The following is a 27295-nucleotide window of genomic DNA, read 5'->3' on the forward strand; positions in this document are numbered from 1 at the left end:
GTGCTACAGTACAAACGGTGAGCATGATTATGGTTTGTTAAGTCACAGAGGAACTTCAGAAATTTCGTATCAGGTTTCTCTGGGGGGTAGATTTCAGGAGACTCCTGTGATCTACCAGTAGTGTTCCCCCAGCTGATCAGGTAGGTCCTGGCCACACTGGGGGGTTGAGCCACGCCTAGTCATGCGGACGTTGGCTCTGGGTCTGGCTTCTTAGAAGAAGACTTTGGTGCAGGGGTCTCTTCTGCAGATCTCAGCTGTTCCTTCTGTTTAGCTAGGAACTGCTTAAACATTTCCTGGAGGTCGGCTTTGGTCAAGTATTCACCTGCGGACTCGTGGGACCTACCTGTGGGCGGCGCTCCTTAAACCTTCCATTGTTCCAACCTGCCTGCCGTTGGTTTTGGTTGGGCCACTTCCTGTCTGATTGTCCATACCTAGGTGGCCAATCAGCACCCCCATTCCCCTGTTGAGGAGATTGGGACTGCTCTCGCGGTTTAGCAGGTCTAGGTTTAGCAGATTTTGGCTTAGTGGGTGGAGCTTCTGTGCCTTCAAGCTCCAAACGCGGCTCGGCGTCGGGAGCTAGGTGCATGACGCGGTGATGTGCGTCAGGCTTTTGGGGCTTTCCGCCGGCTTCCCAGGCCTGTTGGGCGTACCTCCTAATCTCCTGAGTTGTCAGTTTTTTCATCCGACAATACATTGAGACTTCGGAGTGAACACACTCGTGCAGGTTGTGAATGAACAGGGATCTGAAGGCAGGGTCTTCTTCGAGCCCAGGGCCGTTTCGACCTTGGAAATAAGCACTTTTGAGTCGGCGATAATACTCTCTGGGGGGTTCGTTTCTCCCGTGTTTGATGGAGAAGGCCCTTATTGTAGCTGACGCGGAGTCTGTATACGTGGCGTATTCATCCCTCAACGCTCGGCAGAGCGAGGAGTACCGATCTCGAATGTCAGATGGTAGAGTTTCCATGAAACCGTGCACCGTTCTAGATGTGGTTTTCCAAATTAGCTTGAGCTTTTCCCTTGAAGAGGGTGCTGGAAGATCAAGCAGACAACGTTCTATCTCCCTGAGATAATCGTCGACGTTGGATTCATTGGTGTTAGGATCAAAGCGTTCTATGTCTTTAGCTAGCAATTCAATTTGACGTACACGGAGCCCTGACTCACGGTACGGCGCGTCATCCTCCGACTCTGACCCACGGTCTTTCTCAGAGGGCGCTGGATATCGCTGGTGTGTTCTGGGCTCCCAATGTTGACTCATGGGGCCCAAATCGGGGTCCGGCATGTTGTGGCGGACTGCTGGCACGTCACGTGGGTGTCTTAGGAGGTCCTCCTCCCGGGGCACGTCTGCGTGGTGCAGCCTGCGTCTTTCAACTGGGGCTTCTGCGTAATACACTCTGTCCGGGTACGGACTGGCGTAGGATGCTTTGTCCTGCAGCTGGTTGCCGGCATGCCGAATACCGGAGTAGCTAGGATGGGTGGATGGTTGAGGTGCAGGTTGGGCTTGTGGATAACCCCAGCCGGCACCTTGCACCCTTTGTGGACTGGGGGAGCGGTCTAAATAGAGGTGCCGCTCAGCTGGTCGACTTCTCACTGATTGAGAAGGCCGTGAAGATGAGGGTGGTGGTCCAACCTGGGGTTCGAGGGCGAACTGCCCTCGGCCCCTAGGTGGTCCTGAATGCCCTATAGTGTGTGTAGGGAACGGGGCCGAAGGTTGGGACAGATAAGCTTCATCTCTCCCCTGCGGCGTGCGTCCGTCCAGAGAGTCCCATACTACATACTGTTGATTATCGTATGGAGATGTATCAGGAGGTAGGCTACCAGGTACCTTGGAAAGAGGTGGCCTACCTTTACGGCGGGACGGCTGTCCCTCGCTTCCTTGGGTGGAGGAAACCAATTGCTCTTTGGCGATCGTCCTGGGCGGACCCTGGTTGGCTTTGCCGGCTTGCTTCCGTACCAGTGTGGGAGAGGACTCTGGCTCAGCCTCAGAGTCGTGGTGTTTCCCCCCCTTCCCACTGTCTGTTCTCATCAGCAGAGGGGAGCGGGGTCTCCTCCCCATCGTTCCCAGACTCGGTGCTGGTTTCGTCGTCCTCCTCATCCTTCAGACTTGCATTTCGCTGTTTTTCAGCTAGCATACTCTGGAGGTTCATGATCTTTCGACCACATTGAAGGTCCCTCTGATAGAGGATCAAGGCTAACTTAGCCAAGTGAACCTGGATTGGTTTTGTACCATCCGGGTTCTCTATTTGATGCAGTACAGCTTCTAGCTCGTCGCTACGCTGTTCTTCAGTGAAATCCCTAGAAGGGTAGTCGGGTTCTCGAGCAACCGCGACCAGTTTGGACAATATTTGCCCAGAAAGTAGGCCAGGTTCATAGTCGGGCACCGCAGCGCCCCCTGGTTGCTGGGAGTTAATCAGTTCACTACTCTGATGCTCCATTTTAACAACCGAACCAAAAATAGCCTAGTAGAGCTTCTGCAGATAGCTCAAAGCTGCACCTTTTGGCAGCAACTGCTAGCTTTGTAGCAGAAAACACTAAATTAACCTTCGTGCGCACAGGTTTTAGCGTTTTAAGATTGCACCGAATGCCGTGACTAACGCCTAAAATACTATTCCTTTCAGTATTTTAGCAAAAGCTGGTGTGTTGCCGTAGCAACGTCTTACAACACTTGCAGTGTTAAATGTGCTAGTAATTCCTTTCAGAATATTAGCAAACAGGGTGTTATCAGTCTTTGAGTGAAGGTTTCAGTTAGTTATAATAGCCACTGTGAGTTAAAGTTGCTAAATTTGCAGTTAATTTTAGCCTAAAAGGGTTAGACAGATCACTTACATACTGCACCTTTAATGAGGAACTGAATTTTAACCTAAAAGGTTAGCCAGAATTAATTTACACATTGCACCTTTAAAGAAGCACTGAGTTACTGGTGAGAGTTCGATGCAGCTTCCTGCTCAGCGAAATCAGCACCACTCTGTTGCTGGTTCAAGGCTGAACAACTGATTATTTTTAATTCAAGCTAAAGATTTATTTGTTTGTTTGTGTCAGATAAAGATCTCTGTGTATCCTGCCTCACACGGGCTGCACCAATTATGTTGGTTCAATTAGGAGCGAGTAATTAGTAATTAATTAATTACTTTTGGATTCTTCAATAAATTCTGTAAATATGGGAATATTTACCAAGTTATTAATTAATTAAGATACTCTTTAGGAATCTTCGGGGCACCATCCCTTTAATTAGAAAGGGAAATGAATCCAAACTCTTATCAGTCTTTCTTTGTGTCGATGAAAAATCTTTGCTCCTAGGATTCCACGACTTCAAGAAAGACTGATAAGAGTTTGGATTCATTTCCCTTTCTAATTAAAGGGATGGTGCCCCGAAGATTCCTAAAGAGTATCTTAATTAATTAATAACTCTGTAAATATTCCCATATTTACAGAATTTATTGAAGAATCCAAAAGTAATTAATTAATTACTAATTACTCGCTCCTAATTGAACCAACAGTAGGAAGACTTCAATAACTTCATTAACTGTGTTTTAGTTCCATCAGTAAGTCCTTGTCTGCGGCCCTGAAGGCCAAGGCTGAGCGTCGCCAGCTGAGACAAACTAGCGACAGGGTTAAGTGGCCTCTCGTAATGATGATCAGCTTCTTTGAAAAATTTTGTCTTGAAAATGGAACTGAAATAATCCCTGAGACCAAATCAATTTCTTCTGTGTGATGATGATGATGATGATGATGGCGGACAGCTGGTGACAAGTTTTACTCCTTTGGGAGATCCACTTGTAAATTTACATAAAGCTACACGTGAGAGTAAAAATAAATACAGTCATTTTTTTCTATATTTTACAGCTACTACATCACTAAAGTCAGTCGGTCTTGTAAAGTTTTTTTTTAGCAACCATGACTCAATCCTGACTGGGGCCAACTATATAAACCCTAAATAAATCTGCATGAGAGAATAAAGAATGGAGCTCATTCTCCATTTTCCTCTGAGCACTAGTTATGGAAGTGTTTGTCTTCTTCAGCATCCTTCATTTGAGTTAGAGGGCCATTCCCTCTCATCCGCCTCATTGCGAGGGCAGGCCACTCCCAAGCCCTGCGAGTAATTAGAAAAAGTTGGACTTTCATCTAGACAAATATCTTAAGCAATACAAGTTGTATCTTCAGAGATTTATAACACACAGTTAAGTTTATCTTTAAAGGGACATTATGGAAGTGTGACAGCCAAAACATGTATAGAAATAATAAATGTCTTCTTCATACATTCTCCTGCAAAGCCCTGGTCCTGGAGAATGAGCCCTGGCATTTTTACTGTGATTGCCTGTTTTTCTGTAAAATCACAGAAAAAGAGAGATGCTCGGGTCTAGCAGGCTGCTTCATGCATGTTCACGCTCAGGCATCGCCCTCCGAACCGTTCTTTGAACGTTGTTTCAGCTGTCATCAAGGATATAATTGTTACAGAAATCAAGGACATTTGTGCTAAAACTAATAAAAACTAATAAAACATCAGACTTTCGTGCAGAAGACCCGGGTTCGATTCTGGATGTGAACATAGTTTTATTAGAGTTTATTTTTTACATTAATGATATATTTTTTACGTTAAGATGCCCAAATTTTTATTTGAGACTCGCCGAACGGCATTGAATTCACAGATAAAAAAGATATGGGTTCAACTTTCATTTTGGAACAATTTTTCAAGCAAGGGAAGGGAATGATCTGAGCATGCAGGAGGACTGACCCATCTTAAACCTTTGTCGGCTGTGCTGAAGAGAAAGGTACAGAACCAAATTATTTAATTAATTAGCTGCACGTTCTCCTGTCCTCTGTCCTCCGACACACACACACACACACACACACACACACACACACACACACACACACACACACACACACACACACACGGGACTGTCTCAGCTGTTATTTTCGTTAAGGAGTGTGCACGTACAGCATACTGAGAAGTCAGCCATGCCTGTGAAAGATATGTGTATAGGCTAAGCAATACGTTTCATGACGTATCCTGAGTGTTACTTTCATTGCGCCGGTTGAAGTGAGCTGACGGGACGCCGGCGGGAAAACGTGCTTTTGGGGTGGGACCGCGTGAGGAAAGGCGAAGGTGAGGGCGGGGCCGGGCGGGGCCGGGCGGGTGACTGGCGCTGGATGGCTTGGAACCCGTTGATAACTGCTTGCAGTTCTAGTTTCTGATTAAAATGGCCCACTCTGAGTTTTTCATGCAGGCTGAACATGAAAATAGTCTCCTACACCTATCTCCTGCATTAGCTTCTGATTGAAATTAGACAGTGAAACACAAGGATCTGAAAACTCTGACAGATCTATGTCACACTATGACTTAACATTCATGGACTAACCTATCTTGATTCACAATGGGGAAGGCTGTTATTGGTTTAGCATCAGGAAAACAGCAGAGTTTGATTTCAACTTGGCTGATAGAAACTAACTGTTAGCATTAACAGCTCCACCACAGAGCAGAATTCCTTCATTCTGGAGTTATTTGTGGAGATAAAACATCAACATCGCAAAGCACCGCAGCCAGTGGTAGTCGCGTTTAGGGATGGGTACCTTTGACATTTGAATCGATCCGGTACAAATTCCCGGTACCTACGAATCGATACCGGTACTTAACGGTACCAATTTTCTATACTTTTGAGTGTTTAATATTTTAATTCTCTTTTATAATTAAATATATATTTTTGTCAATATATAACCATATTTGATAAATATCACGATAAATAACATACAACTGTTTGTATTTTAACATCGTCCTTGTAGTTTTATAAGCTGATAATTAAACTGAAGCAAACATCTTTACTGTGAACTAAATTTACTGTGTATCTTCATTCCTTTTACCGTCCTTTTTCAATTGATTTTTCCTACTGGGAAGTTAGAATTTCCGAGGAGAAAGCGAACGCACCATTAGATGATAACAATGGTGGCATAGGAAGCTAACATATCAAGCTAGCGTTATCTTAAACAGTTTATCTAGCTGCTGGAGCAGATTTAAACGATGATGCCTCACACTTAAATCGTTGTCACTGGTTTCATCTTCACCCAATCACCCGTCGCATTTAGTAAAGTGAAGCCAAACTTTAGTGCGCGTTCTTGTTCTTCTAGTTGGAATTTCGGAGTTCCGAGGAGAAAGTGAACGCACCATTAGTGAAACGAAAGCTAACAAATCAAACTATCATTATCTTACATTTTATTTACCTACCGGAGCAGATTAAGATCCGGTATGATCCGGAGACATCCAGATTAAGATGTCTCACAAATGGGCCATTCCCATCTGTACCGGGTCGGCCCGGGCCGGGTAGCCCCAGTCGGCCCCAGCCTGGCCCGGTTGATTCCACACATTCTTGTCTTAAGCCCATGTGGGCTGATTCTACCCACCAATCAGAGGCTTGCTCTAATGGAAGGTGTGAATTTGCTGTCAGCAGTGGGTGTGTTGGCCCTGGTCGACCTGAAGCAGACCCCCTCGAGAAGAGGGCTGAGAATGAGCCTTGGTTGGCCCGGAAAAATACCAGGCCACCCAGATATGTAAACAACCTACGCTACCCGGCCCGGGCCGACCCAGTACAGATGGGAATGGCCCATTAGATCGTTGTCGCTGGTTTCATCATCACCCAGTTACCCATCACATTTAGTGAAGTGGACCCAAGCTTTAGCGTTCGTTCTTTCTACCATGCTGCTCTGTTTACAACTGGCTCGCAGTGAGCGACAACATAACGCTCTTGCACATGCGCAGCTGTCTAGGCAAGTTCTTGTTAGGAAGGACGGTACCGAAACGAGGCACCGTTTCAAATGAAGTGAATCGGTGCTCGGTCGGTACTGTGGAATTCAGTCGGTACCTTAAAAAGTACCGAATTCGGCACCCATCCCTAGTCGCGTTGCTGTTATCCAGTCAGGCAAAATGTCCACATATCATGAGATAAGACTCCAAATTAGGGCTGAAACGATTCCTCGAGTACCTCGAATAATTCGAGTACATAAAATCCTCGAGTCAAATTCTCTGCCTCGAGGATTCGTTTAATTCATATTTAATTAATTCGTGGCTTTGCAGTCGCCCGTGGTCATGTTTCACCCGGACTGAAATAAGTGACGCACATGCCCACTGGACTGCACACGCGAGTAGCGAATGTAACTTAACTTTCTCTTAAGCCATGGCGGACAACGTGGACCCCGGTGGAGTGCGAAAAAGACAGAAAATGTCAAGATGTGGGACCATTTTTCACGTCGTTAGGCGGAAAACGTACTCCAGTGTAAATACTGTAAAATGGATTAAGCCTACCACAACACCACATCCTCCATGCTGCTGCAGCACCTGTAAATGTCTCTTCTGCAAGCGGACTCGGAGCCTCTACAAGATAATGCTTTTTAGCCTGTATTTCTATATATTCTGCGGACACTGTGCGACTTTTTCGTTGTAGCACTCAGTTTCAGCTCACACCGTATGTCTGGTAGCAACACGTCGGACTTAAAATGTGCTAAAAAATAGCATTTTTACACAAAACGTAGGACTTTTTATTGTGTTATTGATGTTTGTTGTCCTTCGGGATTGCTGCAGGAGGACATGGGTATTTATGAGAGGAAAACGAAAGAAAGTAAATAAATGTTTTGTGATCAGTATAATTTGACAAAACCACGGCAAGCATGCTTTCTCGACAATCCTTGTTATTGTGTGAGAAAAAAGTGTTGAAATTAAAACGGATGTGTGTTAATAGGGAACAGCCGGCGAGCTGTTTGCGCATGCACCGTGAGCGGTTCTGGTTCTGTTTGGGCCGCAGCCGCCCGCAGCGCTACTTCAACAGTTATCCTCCTAGTTTTTGTCTGGCTTGCAGGCTTGCAGATTCTCGCACGAGGGGAAAATCGGCTCAGGTTGTGTACTTATTTTTTGCACAGCCATTTGTTTACTGTGAAGTAAAGTTGAAGTGCTGAAGTTTTGAAAACTAATTTTGAATAAAACTTGAAGAATAACTGGCAATTGCTTGCTCATTTTAACAGGTCTTTCATAATTATAACATGCTATTTGATATAATGGTTTACAAATACAAAAGGGTAATTTATTAGAGTACTCGATTAATCGAAAAAAATATTCGATAGAGTACTCGATTACAAAAATATTCGATAGCTGCAGCCCTACTCCAAATCCTGTGAAGTTAAGTTCTCCTCTGGTGTGGCTCACTTGTAGTTCCTGAAAATAGTGCAGCAGGGCTTTTTCCCCCCATGTAAACCTTACAAGGCATTCATTCCTACAGGAGACCACTGCAAATGTATTGATTAAACAGGCGTTCCACACCTTTAAATTTACTCTGAAGAAACACATCCAAAAGTTAAATCTGTTCTCTTCTGAACAATTGGCTAAAATTGTCTGAGGAATAATTTTAAGAAGTTATTCCAGTATGTACCACTAATGGGAATATGATACGGCACCGTTTCCTTACACGTTTTGTTTAAATCAAATCAAGAGAACTCATTTAATCTTTTATTTAAATTTTAAGGACAGTTAAGCAAATGTTGCTGTTTTCGATCTAATAATGTTTTTTTTTAATGTTTATAAAAGTTATCGCCAAGCATAGAGAGTTATTATCTTATCTTAAGGTAGTATTAATTATATTTTTGTAGAAGTTTCAGATTTTCACCACTGTCTCATGGTAAAAAAAAGTTCTGACAATGTCAGTAAACCTATTTTCTATCCATTGATGGATTGAAAACAAGTTTCCATTCATCTAGGGCTGGGCGATATGGACCAAAACTTATATCTCGATATCTTTAAGCTAAATTCCGATATACGATATATATCTCGATATTTTTCCTCCTGTAAACTGTTGACAAGTTAACTCACTTCAAGCTCTTGAGAAATTATATACATAAATCAGTAGGTTAAATGCATAAAAATGTATTGATTCTTGTCAAACTTTAACCGTAGTGCCTATTCTCTACCAGTCTGAGCTTTAGTAACACAGGTACAGCTGTCTGCTAACACACACACACACACACACACACACACACACACACACACACACACACACACACACACACACACACACACACACACACACACACACACACACACACACACACACACACACACACACACACCACAGTTGAGAGCCAGAGGTGTATCAAATGTCCCACAGGCACTTTTTAATTATATATTTATAATTAATGTAAAATTATCTAAATTTCTTCTAGAGGTGGCCTATATTGTAGCGGTCTTGTCCAGAGAAAAAAATCCATCATGTTAAGCTAAATGTACGATGATGTAATTGCATCTACTGAAGATCACATGGGTCATGCACCATGGAGTTATTAGTTATTAGAAAAACTAGTTATTAACTAGTTGTTAGTTATTAGTTAGCAGTGTTGGCTCATATTAGTGATTATACTGTAATGATTCAGAGTCTCTGGTTGCTCTTTTATGAGTGTTATTTTCGGGCTACTGTCGCCATAACCCACACCTTACAAACTCAACTTTTTCATCAGAATCACTCGTAAAGGAGTATTTACTAGCATAGCAAACCAGAGCGGATAAAAACGGAACCGGAACAACATTTCTCACCCGTTGAGTTCGCCTTCAAAATAAAATGGTAACCCTATAGTTTACTATTCAAACCCTTACAATATGTTTCAGGTCATTTGGCCACTCCGGCTTTCCGTAGCCGTTTCCTCATTACACAGGGGAGGGAGGGGTTTGGCTCGTCTCTCCGCACAAGCAGGATGGAAAACAGAACTCAGTTGACATTGAACGTCCCCAAATAATTAAAAACCAGGACACCAAATGCAAAGTTTAGAGCAGCACTTTAGAGCAGCACATTTACCCAGAGGCTCTCAGACTGAGCAAACTTGTGAGAATACACGTAATAGCCGCTTAGAGACAGAGCAACATGTCGCTAGCATAGCGGCTAATCGCTAGCATAGCAGTCTGGCCAGTTATATCGATATAAAGATATAAAGTCATCTTATATCTTGTTTAGAAATTATACCGATATTTAAAGAATATCGATATATCGCCCAGCCCTACATTCATCCATGTTAATCACGTTTTAAAACTAAAACTGTGTTCAACGTGCTTTTCTAACAGGTGTGCCTACGCCCAGCTCAGAGGTTCTGCGACACACTCTAAACATGCTTGTGCGGGAGAGGAAGATATACCCAACTCCAGAGGGCTACTTCATCGTCACTCCTCAGACCTACTTTATTACTCCCTCCCTCATCAGAGCAAACAACAAGTGGTATCACCTAGAGGACCGGCTGCCAGAACGTCAGCAGCCCCAGCAGCAGCAGCAACCTCAGAATTGCACCTCACCTCAGTCTGGCAATGTCACACCATCCACACCTGGCTGCATGAGAGAAAGGCCTCCTCGAAAGAATCACAGTGACCCATGCAACACTTATCGCGAAGACCAGTCCAGACTGCACACCTCTGTGCTCCAAAGTAAGTCACCCAAGGAGCACAAGGGGGATTCTTATCAAAGTAAACCACCCAAGGATCAAAATGGTGGGGAGGCTCTACCAAGCACGTTGGCCAAGGAACACAGAGGAGAGCCACCCTCTTACCAATATCCTCCTGGTCCCTCTTCCCCTCCTATCCAACCACCGCCGTCTCAAGATCAAGCTGACAAGAGTAAAAACGTCACTTCTTTTCCTTATAAAACCGACACTTTGACCAAAAAGAAAGAAGGAAGTGGTGGTACTAGTGGTGGTACAGTCGAGAAGCAATCCAAGAGGTTTGGGCTAAGACTTTTCAGACTGAGTTTCAAGAAGGATAAAATGAGGCAGCTGTCCACCTTCTCGGCCCAGTTTCCCCCTGAAGAGTGGCCCCTACGTGATGAGGATGTGCCAACCACTCCTATTCCCCGGGAGGTGGAGATGGAGATAATTCGTAGGATCAACCCTGACTTAACTGTGGAGAATGTTGCAAGGCATACAGCTGTGATGAAGAGGCTAGAGGAAGAGCGTACACAGAAGAACAAGGCAGGGTCTTCTGCTCAGCACAGTACACGCAGCAGGAGGGGTAGAGGTCACCGCAGGGCACCACATGGTAAGTCACGCTCTCACAGCAAACCAAGGACATCCAGGGGTGACCCATCTGAGGGTTCAAACTGGGATCTTGTGTTCATGGAAAGGGATTACCGCTTCTTTAGCCACTCGTTAGTTCGCTCACCTCGGGAAGCTATGTACACGTTGGAGCGTAGACGAAGTGGAGGAGCAACTTACCTGGTTCACAGCAACCCCAATATTACTGAATCGTACTGCCCTGTTACCCCTGAGTGGGATGTGTCTGGGGAGCTCGCCAAGAGACGGACTGAAATGCCATTTCCAGAGCCTTCACGTGGAACATGCCAGTCCAGAGTTCAAAGAAGTCACAGCCACAATCAGGACAGGAAGTCACGTCATGAGAGGTCAGATCAAGCTAAAGAGCGATCTCGCTCCATGGACAACTCTCTCAAGGGCCCATCGTTGGGTGCGCCAGAAGACTTTGACCCTAGCCTGGAGGATCGTAGTCATTACTACACTGATGATGGCACTTTGCGAGCCACACAGAAGTCCTCCCACTACTCAAGGATCATGTTCTCTGCTGCTAAGTTCCACTCCGATTTTAATGTGCCTGATTTGGGGAAAGGGAGTTTGGATGAGTCAAGGATCCGGAGTACGATGGAGAGAAACAAAAGCAGAGAAAGCTTACCGACTTACAATGAGCTAATGGGACTTTCTCCTAAGCCTTCTACAGATGAGTACTTCCAGTGCAATACATCAAATGAAACAGTCCTTACTGCCCCTTCGCCTCAGGCAAAATCAGAATATGACACATTAACCTCATCAGGGGGACTCCGAAAGGGCTCTCCGGCTGACTGGCAAACGCCTCACCTCACCTCTTCTCATACAATGGAGTACAAAGAAGACTTGTCGGCAGCAAAGGGACAGAGCGGTTCAGCGCGACTGACACCAAGCCAGACACCAGAGCCAGCTCAAAATGCCCGTTTGACACCACACCAACATAATGTGGACCCTGGAGGGGTAGGAGGCAGTATGGTGATTAAGAGGAAAGAGATCTTCAGCAAGGACACTTTGTTCAAACCTCCACATAATGCCTTGTCCACTGGCTATGTGGATAACAGTTACACCAAGTCTGGCACATTGCGAAAAGCCTCACATGCCAAATCAACAGAGGCCCTAGACAATCCTGAGCCCCAACAGCCTTCCAATTCAGCCACTTCCTCAGCGTCACCTGCAGTTTTACCAAGCTGCTTAGAGCCAACAGTCCCCTCTGCCTCCTTTGACTATTATAATGTATCAGATGATGAGGAGGAGGAAGAGGCAGAGGAGGACTTGCACAAAGAGTTGGCGACAACGGAGGACAATAAAGACCATGGGGAAGGGGGCGGTAATTGTGGAGGCAATAGTGGTGGTGGGGAAGGCACCATGCAGTGGCTACTGGAACGGGAAAAGGAGCATGATCTGCAGCGAAAACTGGAGACCAATCTGACCCTCCTCAGCCCCAAGGAGACGGAGAACAGCAGCAACCAGAAATCAGCCCACTCTGCCCGTTTGGACAGCATGGACAGCAGCAGCGTCACAGTGGACAGCGGGTTCAACTCCCCCAGGTATGAACCTTGTGTTACAGAAAACTGGTCATAGATATAATGCATTGAAGATGCTCTAGAGCAGAAGTATTCAATTCTGGGCCTGGAGGGCCTGTATCCAGCATGTTTTAGTTTTAACTCTGTTTCAACACAACTAATTTCAATCAGCAGGTAAAGAACAGGCTTCTGCAGAGCATGATGTGCTGCTGCAAAGGTGATTCAACACTGAATAAAGTGTGCTGGAGCAGGAAAACCACTAAAACGTGCTGGATACCGGCCCTCCGGGACCGGAATTGAGTACCCCTGCTCTAGAGGCTAGACTTGAAAAAGTAGGTACTGATACATTTGGTGCCTGGCCAAATGTATCAGCCCTGGCAGATTCTTCATGTTTCAATGATTTGTTAGATTTTTGTCTATCTTCATTGCCTTTTTGTAGTTGTTGAAGGTGAAGAGATGAGACCACTGACTCATGTTTCAAAGGAAGACCTATTGTATAATTTCAGTGTCCCCTAATTTCTTGGACGTGTTTGTTTACCACAAGTATTCCAAAGTATATTTTACTTTCAGTACTAAAGTAAAGTACTCTGACTTCAGTCTTCCTATTTTCTTATTGTGTATTATTACACTATTATATATAAGACAATCATACTGGGCTTCAAGCTATGTTAGTGCTAAAATCATAAAAGTTTGTAATGGCAGCCACAAGCAGAATTTAGGACTGCCTGAGGCATACAAAGCCCTCGATTGGTTAAAATTTGCCTGTAAAAATTAGAATTTTGCTTTGTCCAATCACTTGCCAGTATCTTTACTCACTCCTTTCCAAGCACCTAATAGAAAGGGCCAAACAGGTCTGTAATTCTTGATAACAAAACCATTTGGTGACACAGTTTAATCTTAAATTTGTTAGAAATTTGGCAACAAAATGTGTAATTGTGTAAGTCAAAGTATAATTTCTGATGGTGTGTACCATAAACACCACAGGTTCATAGTGAAGTATACTTGACTGGTCCGTGATAGAGCTGTTTTGTTAATCTAATTATTTAATAGGGGCATATGCAAACTGCTGTAATGGTTAGCACTGTTGCATCACAACAGGGTCTTTGGTTTAAGTCTCATTTCATGTGGTGTTTCCATGTCTCTTTCGTATGCGTTGGTTTCATTTAGATATGTTGTTCACCAGTCTAAAAAACACTCATGGTTATCTGTGGAGATTCTACACTGACCCTGTGCGTGCATGTGTGAGTAGTTCATCTTCTCTTTGTGGACCTGCAATGGACTGGTGACCTGTCCAAGACCTATTGTGGGCTATAGCTCCTCATAACTCCAAATAGGATTATGTGGGTAAAGAAACCAGGTGCACTTGTACAGTTCATACATTTGGATATGTTTAGAGCAGGGGTGTCAAACTCAAACTCACACGGGGCCGAAATGAAACTCTAGGACGGAGTCGAGGGCCAAACTTAATATTTTTTGAAAAAGTGACGGCAAATTTGCACATTTTCTTTATCAACATATATGCAATTTTGAACCTTTAAATTTGGAAACAAACATATTTCTGCATTAACACTGAATGTGGAATAACCAAATTACACACGAGCAAGTCCGTTTTAAATAAAAGGCATCAGTGGCATTCATTAGTTGTAGTATAATCAGTATTTTTAAAATCTATTCAGGATTTATGTTTTCTTGTTTATTCATTTTTCTTATTTTTATTCCTTTTTTTCTCCTGTAATACGTGTCATCGCTGCTGTGACGTCTAGCTTTCCCCACTGAGGAACAATAAAGGGATTTTCTATTCTTTTCATCTATCTGCAGCCTTTCCACTTCCTGGTTACTGCAGGTTAAATCTTTTCTCACGGGCCAACAACAAAATAAAAATATAATTTTATCTTAAATGAAAATGCAACATCTCACCTGTTAACTTTCATGTTTTGGAGCAGAAAAAGAGCATAAAACCAACATATTTAAAGCTCAGTTTGCTCCACTGGTTTACTGTGATGCTCACCTGTTCCAGCCAGATACCTGCATCATGGGGTTGATCTGAGCTGAGGAGGAGACTCCTGTTGTTTTGTTCATCTTCATCATAATAATGACAACATTAGATGACAACAGGTGCTCACATAGGTTTGTGCTGATGAACATGTCTGAGTAGCTTGACCACGTTGTTGTGTGTCGGGGAGGAAACACAACGACAGCAACCACAGAGTCATGCTGGTTTGAGCGTGTCGCTGTTTGCTGGAGTTATATCGGCTCTGTCTGGACGTTAGTTGGAAAACTTTCTCTTTCAGTCGTGAACACGTTACTGAGTGGCTAGAATCTCCGTTTCTGGGCTTCAACATCAGAAAACAGCTGAGTGAACTCGGCGCTGAGTGAGAGGAGTGTAGTTTGTCCAAGATAGCGGAGCTGCAGACACCGGCAGCAGGCGCTGGAAAAAACACAAAGGAGGGGGCGCATCGGCTCCGCGCTAACACAGCAAAGCATCATGGGAGTTGAAGTCTTCGCGGTAAAATCGGCCAGCGGGCCAGTTTTAATATATTTTTTATATTTATCTCGCGGGCCACATAAAAATCCTCCCGCGGGCCGCATCTGGCCCGCGGGCCTTGTGTCTGACATATGTGGTTTAGAGGCTGTGAGTTGTGACTGACAACATTCATTCATTCAATCTCAACCGTATCAGATTAGATTAGCAGTTCAAATCCTCAATGAACAAAAGTTAACTGGTACTTCTAATGAGATGATTTTAGTCAAATTTCATATAATTTTCTAAAGGTTTCTCTTACTCAAAGAGGGTAACAGTGCAACCTTATAAGTATAAAGGAGTCAAAATAAAAATCTGTGAAAACAGTGGAATAAAAAAATATATGAAACAGATAATCATTGAAGTACCTTTAGATTTTCCAATGATGGGTTGATATATCTATATATTTATTTCTGTTAAAAAGCTAATTTTATCTGTGTATTTGTTTCACATCATTTTATTGGCCCATTAAATTCATTGGTGTCACTTTTTCTTTTGAAAATCATATTAGTAGTTATTTTTTACCTATTAGAAACATGGTATTGGTTGCCACTGATACAGAATTTTAACCTTAAAATGTCTACCTTGTCAGGAAATTTAGTCTTTCTGCCGTTTAAATCTTAGATTTTTACTAATTTAAATTAAACTCTGCCCAAATCACTAAAACATTTCAGTTTTTTTTTGCTGTCAGGGTCCAATGCTACATACTCCATCATCATGCTAAGAAAAATGACATGTAAATAAAATTATTGTTTTTTTTTACCATTGAACTTTGCCCCAGAATCACAGCTCTTTTATAAAGCGCGCATGTGTGTGTGTGTGCGTGCGTGCGTGCGTGTGTGTGTGCCCCTTTTAGTTACGATATTAATGTGATTACCTTTATTTATGGTTAGAGCCAAACACAATGAAAGGGCAATAGAAGTTGCTAGAAAGGCCAATGTTGTTATTAATGAGGCCATAAAGGTCACGTGAGTCTCTGTCTGGCACTCCCTCTGTTAAAATCCCCATTTGTGTCATTAGCCTAGTTTCCACTTTGTTATGGGAAATTTTTTGGGTGGGGGAAAATTGACTGGGAGATACGGTGACTTGGTCCTCTCAGCCGCTGTCTCAAAATTGCCCTTTCCGGAGTTCGCTAAATCGCCAGCATATCGCGACAGCTTTGGCAGTGACAAATGTAACCAATCATCACTAAGAAATCATCCACAGATTAATATATTTAGCTATGTTTTATTTGGTCAAAGTAGGCTGTAATTTAATCCATTTGGGGGTAAATGAGAGCTGCTGTGTAATGTGGGATGCAGTGTTCAATTACGAGAAGAAGCACCATTTTTTGTGGAGCTCTGTAAGACCACAAAGTGTCGTGAGTTACGACATTGTGGGAGGGATTTCAGCTGCAAGTATAGTAACGACAATTTTAAAGCAGTGTCAATGCTACATACAGTATTTTCCTTTCCTTCCATTCTGCTTCACAGCAACTCATCAGCTTTTACAGATTTAGTTTATTTTTTGTGTTATGTCTTTTTCTACTGACTTACAGCCAATCATTATGCGTTAATCACAAGTTCTGCTCCGCAATTCAACTGGCAATTTGAGTCATTACCTGTGTTCATGTACTTTGTTGGTTCCTGAATTGGCCCAGAAAATTGTTCTTTTGGGCTGGCTCGTTGAAATGGAGACACGTACATGCCGCAATGTTCTGGTAAACATACCCTAAAGCTCTGATAGTGGAAATGGCCTTATTGTTGCTGACTAACGCTGAAACAAATCTTTGAATGGTTCGATTAATTAAATTCCTCAATTAATTTTTTACTCATTCGAAGCTTTGTTAAATTTGCGCACCACAATTTGAACACTTTTACTGGCACACAATGTGGTAATCTATGTGCTGTGGAGGAAAATAGAGAAACCAACAAAGACACAAACCATTGTAAAAGGCAGAAATGCTGCAAATTTTGGGATCAAGAGTTAAACTACGGGCAGATTGGCTAATGCTAAGCTAGCGTGTCTCACGTTACAATCAAGTGGAGTTCAGAAAAAACACAGTGGTTTTGAATGACTAAACTCTCTACAAGCAAAAGAAAAATCCCCACCATCCCATTTATTTGTAGATGTCTGCAGCTGTAGTGGTATAGAGCAGAACCGCTGCAGCAGCTACCTGGAGTCTGGTTGTTGCTACTGAGAGTTAGCAACTCAAATCTGCTCCACACATCGCAGCAGGCCCATGACAAACTGTTGTAGCATGTAATTCACAAATGCTTCTATATCTGAATACAACGTAGACTGGATTATGTTGCCAACCCAGACATAATAAAATAGATATGCCAGCATTGCATTGTTACCTGTAGAAATTAAATATTATTAGCATTTCCAGTAGCTTACTACTGAACATGTTTTTGAATTAATTCAATCCTACTGATTATATGTGGATATATTTAGATGTTTAGTGTCACGGCGTGTGGGCGAGGTGAGCGGAGGCAAGGATCCAAACACGGGTGAAGAAGGCAGGTAAGCAGACAGACAGGAACGGTTAACAAAGGCTTTAATATATAACACGCTAGACATAGAAACAATGATCCAACACAAGACACAAAACTGAAGGGGTTTAAATACAAGAGGGCTGGGAGTTTGGGTGATTGGAAAATGAGAGGCAGGTGGGAGCAATTAACAGAGACACAGGACTAAACCAAAAGGGGAGACAGGACAGGGTGTGACAGTATCCCCCCTCAAAGGCCGGATATCAGACACCCACAGGAACAAAGAGCAGGGGCGGGAGGAGGGGGACCCGGAGGGAGGGAGGGCCGAGAGGGACAGAGAGCCCGATGAAGAGGAGGCAGGGACCAGTAGATTACGGGGGCCTGCGCCTGGGGCAGAGGAGGTGACGACGGGCTCTTGGGGGCCTGCGTCTGTGGCAGAGGAGGCGGTGATGACGGGCTCTTGGGGACCTGCGTCTGTGGCAGAGGAGGCGGTGATGACGGGCTCTTGGGGGCCTGCGTCTGTGGCAGAGGAGGCGATGACGGGCTCTTGGGGGCCTGCTTCTGTGGCAGAGGAGGCGGTGACAATGGGCTCTTGGGGGCCTGCGTCTGTGGCAGAGGAGGCGGTGACGACGGGCTCTTGGGGGCCTGCGTCTGGGGCAGAGGAGGAGACGAGGATGGACTCTTGGGAGCCCGCGCCTGATGAGGGCAGGACTGGCGGTGACCGGAGGCAGAGACGTCGGAGGAGACGTCCTTGACTTCTGGACTGGAGGCGGCGGCGGCGGCCTCTGGGCTGGAAGCGGCGGCGTCGGCCTCTGGGCTGGAAGCGGCGGCGTCGGCCTCTGGGCTGGAAGCGGCGTTGTCGACCAATAGAATGTCCAGTTGGAGCTCCTGGAGACTGAGGCTCTGATGGAGTTGGGCTAGCTCAGCTCGGAGACCAGCGAGCTCTGCTGGGTGGACGGCAGGCTCGCTCCTCTGGCTCTGAGACGAGGGAGCTGCTGGCTGGACTGAAACCCTCTCCTGGTGATTCGGGGAGGATAGGGTGTCCAGGTGGGACTCCTGGAGGCTGACGAGCTGACGGATCCGGCCAAGCTCCGCCTGGAGACCTGCGAGCTCTGTCAGCTGTGCTGTGGGCGTTGTTCCTCTGTCTGCAGATGACGGAGGAGCGGATTGGACCGGAAATGGGACTGCTGGTCTGACTGGGGGCGGGTCCAAGCAGGTGCGCCGAGCCGGGGCAGCGGCGAGCTCGCTGCTCCGTCCTGGGACACAGGATTGCGGTGGAGCACGGCATCCTTCCCCACGCCGTGGGCCAGCTCCGGGGGAGCACACAGCCAGTCTGGTGCCCACGTAGCTGGTGCGATCTGGACGCGTCTCCCGGTCCAACCTCTCATCTGGCTCCGGGAGGGTGGAGAGGATCGCCAAGGCTGAAGGTCGGTGACGGCGCCTGCAGCGAGGCGAAGCCGGAGGAGGAGAAGCCGGCCGGTGGTCTGAGGAGAGAAACTGGAGCAGACACTCCCAGGGGAGAATCTCCCCGCTGGATCCTTTACAGGGTTGGATCATTCTGTCACGGCGTGTGGGCGAGGTGAGCGGAGGCAAGGATCCAAACACGGGTGAAGAAGGCAGGTAAGCAGACAGACAGTAACGGCTAACAAAGGCTTTAATATATAACACGCTAGACATAGAAACAATGATCCAACACGAGACACAAAACTGAAGGGGTTTAAATACAATAGGGCTGGGAGTTTGGGTGATTGGAAAACGAGAAGCAGGTGGGAACAATTAACAGAGACACAGGACTAAACCAAAAGGGGAGACAGGACAGGGTGTGACAGTATTCCCCCTCAAAGGGCGGATACCAGACGCCCACAGGAACAAAGAGCAGGGCAGGAGGAGGGGGACCCGGAGGGAGGGAGGGCCGAGAGGGACAGAGAGCCCGATGAAGAGGAGGCAGGGACCAGTAGATTACGGGGGCCTGTGCCTGGGGCAGAGGAGGTGATGACGGGCTCTTGGGGGCCTGCGTCTGTGGCAGAGGAGGCGGTGACGACGGGCTCTTGGGGACCTGCGTCTGTGGCAGAGGAGGCGGTGACGACGGGCTCTTGGGGGCCTGCGTCTGTGGCAGAGGAGGCGATGACGGGCTCTTGGGGGCCTGCTTCTGTGGCAGAGGAGGCGGTGACAGCGGGCTCTTGGGGGCCTGCGTCTGTGGCAGAGGAGGCGGTGACGACAGGCTCTTGGGGGCCTGCGTCTGGGGCAGAGGAGGAGACGAGGATGGACTCTTGGGAGCCCGCTCCTGATGAGGGCAGGACTGGCGGTGACCGGAGGCAGAGACGCCGGAGGAGACGTCCTTGACTTCTGGACTGGAGGCGGCGGCGTCGGCTTCAGGGCTGGAGGCGGCGGCGTCGGCTTCAGGGCTGGAGGCGGCGGCGTCGGCCTCTGGGCTGGAAGCGGCATTGTCGACCAATGGGCTGGAGACGGCGTTGACCACGGGACTGGAGACGGCGTCGACCACGGGACAGGAGACGGCGGAGACGTTGGACTGAAGGGGACGTCGACCTACGGACACGAGGGAGCGTCGACCTCTGGACACGAGGGAGCGTCGACCTCTGGACTGGAAAGAGCGTCGACCTCTGGACTGGAGAGAGTCTTCGACCTCTGGACTGGAGAGAGCGTCGACCTCTGGACTGGAGAGAGCGTCGATCTCTGGACTGGAGAGGGCGTCGACCTCTGGACTGGAGAGAGCGTCGACCTCTGGACTGGAGAGAGCGTCGACCTCTGGACTGGAGAGAGCGTCGGCCTCTGGAGTGGATGAGGCGTCGGCCACTGGAGTGGATGAGGCGTCGGTCTCTGGAGTGGATGAGGCGTCGACCTGATGAGGCGTCGACCTCTGGAGTGGATGAGGCGTCGACCTCTGGAGTGGATGAGGTGTCGACTTCAGAACACGAGGAGGCGTCGACTTCAGAACACGAGGAGGCGTCGACTTCAGAACATGAGGAGGCGTCGACTTCAGAACACGAGGAGGCGTTGACTTCAGAACATGAGGAAACGTCGACCAAAGAACTGGAGGAGGCGTCGACCACAGGACTGGAGGAGGAGTCGACCACAGGACTGGAGGAGGCGTCGACCACAGGACTGGAGGAGGCGTCGACCACAGGACTGGAAGAGGCATCGACCACTATCGACTTCTGGTCTGGGGCCGTTGAATCCTGGTCTGGAGGCGTCGACTTCTGGTCCGTCGACTTCTGGACCGTCGAATTCTGGACCGTCGACTTCTGGTCCGGGGGTGTCGACTTCTGGTCCGGGAGCGTCGACTTCTGGACTGTCGACCTCTGGACCGTCGACTTCTGGTCCGGGGGTGTCAACTTCTGGACCGGCGGCCTCTGGACCGCCGGCTTCTGGACCGCCGGCTTCTGGCCCGCCGGCCTCTGGACCGCCAGCTTCTGGAGTGGAGGAGGAGTAGCTGCAGATGGGACTGCTTGGACAGGCTGGATCAGATGCGGTGCGACCTCCGGGACCACCGCTGGAACTGGATGCGGTGCGACCTCCGGGACCACCATGGGAACTGGATGTGGTGCATCCACCGGGACCACCGCTGGAACAGGATGCGACTGAACTGGTGGTGCTGGAAACTGGGAGAGGAGGGAGGATAGAGTGTCCAGTTGGAGCTCCTGGAGACTGAGGCTCTGATGGAGTTGGGCCAGCTCAGCTCTGAGACCAGCGAGCTCTGCTGGGTGGACGGCAGGCTCGCTCCTCTGGCTCTGAGACGAGGGAGCTGCTGGCTGGACTGAAACCCTGTCCTGGTGATTCGGGGAGGATAGGGTGTCCAGGTGGGACTCCTGGAGGCTGACGAGCTGACGGATCCGGCCAAGCTCCGCCTGGAGACCTGCAAGCTCTGTCAGCTGTGCTGTGGGCGTTGTTCCTCTGCCTGCAGATGACGGAGGAGCGGATTGGACCGGAAATGGGACTGCTGGTCTGACTGGGGGCGGGTCCAAGCAGGTGCGCCGAGCCGGGGCAGCGGCGAGCTCGCGGCTCCGTCCTGGGACACAGGATCGCGGTGGAGCCCGGCTTCCTTCCCCACGCCGTGGGCCAGCTCCGGGGGAGCACACAGCCAGTCTGGTGCCCACGTAGCTGGTGTGATCTAGACGCGTCTCCCGGTCCAACCTCTCATCTGGCTCCGAGAGGGTGGAGAGGATCGCCGAGGCTGAAGGTCAGTGACGGCGCCTGCAGCGAGGCGAAGCCGGAGGAGGAGAAGCCGGCCGATGGTCCGAGGAGAGAAACTGGAGCAGGCACTCCCAGGGGAGAATCTCCCCGCTGGATCCTTTACAGGGTTGGATCATTCTGTCACGGAGTGTGGGCGAGGTGAGCGGAGGCAAGGATCCAAACACGGGTGCAGAAGGCAGGTAAGCAGACAGACAGGAACGGTTAACAAAGGCTTTAATATATAACATGCTAGACATAGAAACAATGATCCAACACGAGACACAAAACTGAAGGGGTTTAAATACAAGAGGGCTGGGAGTTTGGGTGATTGGAAAACGAGAAGCAGGTGGGAGCAATTAACAGAGACACAGGACTAAACCAAAAGGGGAGACAGGACAGGGTGTGACATTTAGACTAGGATGATTGACAATAATACAAAGCTAAAATGTTACTCAAATATAAGTCAAATTTTGTTCTATAAAATATTTATTAAATATCAATAGCTGGGAAAGAGGGAACTAGTCAAGAACAATTTAATCCATATTGTTGATCATTTTATCATTTTGTTGGTTTATTTTGATATTTTTAGCAGCAGACCACAGTTTCGTTTCACTTGAAACGTCAAATAGAATATTCGATTAACCCTCTCAGGCTCAAAATAAGTTTTGATAAAAGGACGAACAACTAAGTCCTTCAGGGGTTCTTCTGAGTTAAAAAAATGCTCATGAAATATGTATGTGGGGTAACCAGATAGGTAAGTTTTAACATTGCAAATCTGCAACGCCTGCCTCCAGAGGGTTAAACAATGGAGGATTCGATAGAATATTGGAATACTAAAATATTCGATTGCTGCTTACTATCCTAACAAGTATCAAACAAAGCCCACATGTGCACTGTTTGTCTAAACTTGTGAGTTTGTGTGGAACTTGATTGACGAGCAGAGTCAAGACTGCAATATAGGTGTTGGAAAGATTAAACCTATACTATCTTAGGTCCATTTCCACTATTAGAACTACCGGGTAATTTTACTGGACCTTCACGGTCTGCGTGTGTCTCCATTTCACTGAGCCGACCCGAAAGACCACTTTTCAGGGCATTTCAGGAGCCAGCAAAGTACCCGCCTTGAGGTATGCACTCGAAAATGGCCCTGTAGAGTCGCTGGGCAGGACTTGTGGTTATCACATGCTCATGCAGGCATGCTCAGTGGAAAATTTAATTGTCAGATGTCACCAAACAACCAATAATCATCGAAGTGAGAGAGTTGCTGGTGAAGCAGAATGAGAAGAAAAACCAAAAGCTGTACTAAAATAAAATGCTGCAAAAATAAAACATTTTTATTGTTACTAATGTTCACAGATGCCATTTGGCACTGATTGGTGACATCACTCACTGCCAAAATGGTTGCTATATGCTGATGTCTTAGCAAAGGCTCTTAAAGATCCAATTTTGTATGGAGAAACGACATCTGAGAGGGCCATTCCAGCATCATTTCCATGTCACCTTCCCCCATTCCAGAAATTACTCCTATAGTGTAAACACAGCTGTAGAAGGCCTCTTTCACCCCACTCTCAAACTTTCTGTCTTCCCTGCCAAAATTCTGCACATTATTTTCTTCAAATGAGCCGCATTTGTCTTTGTGATGTAGAGGAACTGCAGAATGAGACTAGCCTTTAGCCTCTCCATTTGATCAGAGCAAATCTGTATCTTCTGGTTGAGGCTGCTTAAAAACATAAAATTATTACGTACACTGACTTCACAGAAACCCACACCAAAAGGCCTGAAGTACCCATTTTAAACAGTTTGATGCCTCTTGAATGAAAAATTAACTCAGTTTTATCTAAAACTTTTGCAAAAAGTAAGTGTTGGATTAATTCAGAGACAATTAATTCCAAATAAGGACAGTTGAAATGTATACCTTAAAGAGATATTCCTCCCGTAAGTGAAATTCTGCCTATTTGCGTATTCCTCAGAGTTAGGTAAGTGAGACAAAAGCATTTTGTAACCAGTGCAGTAATTCTCCTGGTCTGGCAGCAGTCCATCTGCTTTAGCTTAGCATACACAATGGGAGGGACTAGCACCTGCTAGCATTTACTCAATAATGATACCAATTATTCCTGGTGAGCTCTATAATCATGTCAACTGAAAATGAAAAGTGAAAAAGTAACACAAAAGATTTGCAGGAGCTGATTTAGGCTTGGGATTACATTGTGACAAAGCACCGCTGTAAGTTGTCGGTGCATGGCGCTCAGATGTAACACAGTGGTCAAAAAAGCCTCCGAACAAATACACACGCGTTAACCACACTTCACGCTTATAGTAATTTCTAATAGCCCAACAACACTCAAGGAATTAGATTAAATAAAAGACCACTCACAAACAGTAATGATGCACTTCCTTTTGGTTCTTTAGAAAATATAGATGGGACTGCCATTTTTTCAGCCCCCGGTGGCTTTTTTGACCGATGCGTTATATCCATGCGCCATGTGATCATTGAGCTCACCCAGAATAATTGGTATCATTATTGAGTAATTTTAATCACTTTTGCACACAAAATGCTAGTATCTGCTATCCACTTCCATTGTTTATGCCAAGCTAAAGCAGACGGACTGCTGCCAGACCAGGAGAATTACTGCGCTAGTTACAAAATGCATTTTTCTCACTTACCTAACTCAGGGGAATACAGAAATAGCCAACATTTTATTTAGGGGTTGGAATATCCCTTTAAAGACCAGGTTTACTGAGAAACCATTTTTTACTTGTTATTTTTGAAATATGATCTCATATGTCTCAAGTAACTCAACTTGAAAAACTCCTACTGATCTCAGTCAGAGTTTTAACATGCAAGCTAAATGTGAAATAGTCTTCTACCCCTATTCCCACCGTCAAATATCGATGGAAGATAGACAAGGAAACTCTCAGATTAGAAAAGCAAGTCAGATCTATGTGACACTGAAAGTTAACATTCATGGACTCACCCATCTTGGATCGCGACGGGGAAGGATGTTGTTGATTTAGCGTCCAGGGGAGAGCAGAGCGCATCTTGTCTGGTAGAGGTTAACCATTAGCATTAGAATAGAATAGAATAGAATAGAATAGAATACACTTTATTGATACCACAGTGGGGAAATTTGCTTGTTACAGCAGCAGCAACACTTAAAGGGACTTTACGGAGTTTTGAATTTTTATGCTCGTGATTGCCCCCTCAGGCCAAAAGCGTAACTGCAGCTTCAATAGTAGGCTCGTGCACGAGGCGCGCATGCTGTACGTTCACACTCCTTAACGAAAATACAGCTGAGACAGTCAGCTCCGTGTGTGTGTGTGTGTGTGTGTGTGTGTGTGGCCCGGAGGACAGAGGACAGGAGAACGCGCAACTAATTAATTAAATAATTTGGTTCTGTACCTTTCACTTAAGCACCATTTGTCGATGTTCAGCACAGCCGACAAAGGTTTATGATGGGTCAGTCCTCCTGCATGCTCTGATCATTCCCTTCCCTTGCTTGAAAAATTGTTCCAAAATGAAATTTGAGCCCACATCTTTTTTTATCTGTGAATTCAATGCCGTTCGGCGAGTCTCAAATAAAATTTTGGGCATCTTACTGTAAAAAAAAATACCATTAATGTAAAAAACAAACTACATAAATTACGTTCACATCGAGAATCAAACCCGGATCTTCTGCATGAGAGTCCGTCGTCTAACTAGGTAAGCTACAGTGCCAGTAACGTCTTCCGTATCTGTAACTTTTATATCCTTGATGACAGCTGAAACAACGTTCAAAGAACGGTTCGGAGCGAAAATAGCAATTTTGTTGCTAATTTACAGGAAATATCTAGATGAAAGTAGCTAAGGGTCCTCAGAAATGTAGCTAGGTTCATCAATAGGCGTTATGAACAGCGACAAAGTCGCTGAGTTGGCACTACCTCACTCTCTGCTGCTAAAGCTACGGATAGCAAATGCTACGGGCTATGCCTGAGCGTGAACGTGCATGAAGCAGCCTGCTCGACCCGAGCAGCTCTCTTTTTCTGTGATTTTACAGAAAAACAGGCAATCACAGTAAAAATGCCAGGGCTCATTCTACAGGACCAGGGCATTGCAGGAGAATGTATGAAGAAGACATTTATTATTTCTATACATGTTTTGGCTGTCAAACTTCCATAATGTCCCTTTAAGAGAATAATTTTAGCAACTCCACAACACAACAGAACTTCTTCAAGCTTGTGTTACTGTGAGATGCAAACATTTTGGCAGCCTTGTTTATCTTCGTTATTTCCCTGTATAAATTGTTGGTTATCATGATAAAATTCGGAAGGTTGTGAGTTTGAACCCTGCTCGGTCTGTCACTGTCGTGTCCTTGGGCAAGACACTTAATCCACCTTGCTGGTGGCGTTCGGAAGGACCAGTGGCACCTGTGTATGGCAGACTCGCCTCTGTCAGTGTGCCCCAGGGCCGCTGTCCTACAATGTAGCTCATCACCACCAGTGTGTGAATGTGTGTGTGAATGGGTGAATGACTGATTGTGTTATAAAGCGCCTTGGGGGGTTCCAGGACTCTAGAAGGCGCTATATCAATACAGGCCATTTAAAGGAGACACACACAGTGATACTTGAGAAGTGAAACAAGGTTTATAGAATATACAGAAAGTGTGAAATAATTGTTAAAACAAAATTAGTTTGGCGCACATATTTGGGCGCTATTGTCATTTTTTTTATTCCAAAACCTTTAGAACTAATTATTGGAACTCAAAAGTGGTTTGGTAAGCTCAGTGACCCTTGACCTCCATACACAGGTGAATCCAATAATGAGAAAGTATTTAAGGGGGCCAATGTAAGTGTCCCTTCTCTTTGAATATTCTCTGAAGAGCAGCAACATGGGGTCTCAAAACAACTCTCACATGACCTGAAAACAAAGATTGTTCACCACCATGGTTTAGAGGAAGGACACAGAAAGCGCTCAGAGATCTCAGCTGTTTCCCTAGTTAGGATCATATTGAGGAAATGGAAGACCACAGGCACTGTTCAGGTTAAAGCTCAATAGCTACAGAAAATATTTCTTCTTCTATTTCTTTTACTTTTTCTTCTTTTCCTTCTCCTCAAAGTGGCAGACCAAGAAAAATCGTAGATTAACTGTCAGAGTCAACCCACATCTGGGTACTCCTTCGTTGGTTCAGCTGTGAGAAGTCCAGACGGTCGGTTCAGAGGACTGTCGTTTCCACAGCTTGTTAGCTAACAGATCTGGAAGCTCTGTGTGAATACTGTTAGCTTTGACATTTCTATTTTTTTGTTGTTCTACTGCACGAAGATGCATTAGATGGTCTAAAGTAGTAATTTATAAATCCCTAGGTTTTATTATGTTAGCTTAAATCATGGAGATACAGCTCTGGTTAAGGCTAGAGTGGATGTGTGCAGTTACCCTGATGTAAACAATAACTCACAACGGGTCTAGAATGGGGTCATAGTGTTTTTAATGCCGACCATATACTGTGTTTCAGGTTTAGTTATAAGAAAATGTATTTTAAACCATAGTGTTT

At 45.9% G+C, this 27295-nt stretch overlaps 1 protein-coding gene across 1 annotated transcript in view; it reads left to right on the forward strand.

The window, feature by feature from the left end:
* stox2a (storkhead box 2a) overlaps positions 1 to 27295 on the forward strand; it is a 37093-nt gene that overhangs the window by 8855 nt on the left and 943 nt on the right. Inside the window, exon 3 of the mRNA XM_015963842.3 lies at positions 10085 to 12608. Within this exon, the coding sequence (XP_015819328.1) occupies positions 10085 to 12608 (2524 nt within the window). The remainder of the gene's footprint in view (positions 1 to 10084; positions 12609 to 27295) is intronic.

Source organism: Nothobranchius furzeri, chromosome 4 (assembly GCF_043380555.1).
Source record: "Nothobranchius furzeri strain GRZ-AD chromosome 4, NfurGRZ-RIMD1, whole genome shotgun sequence".
NCBI lineage: Eukaryota > Metazoa > Chordata > Actinopteri > Cyprinodontiformes > Nothobranchiidae > Nothobranchius > Nothobranchius furzeri.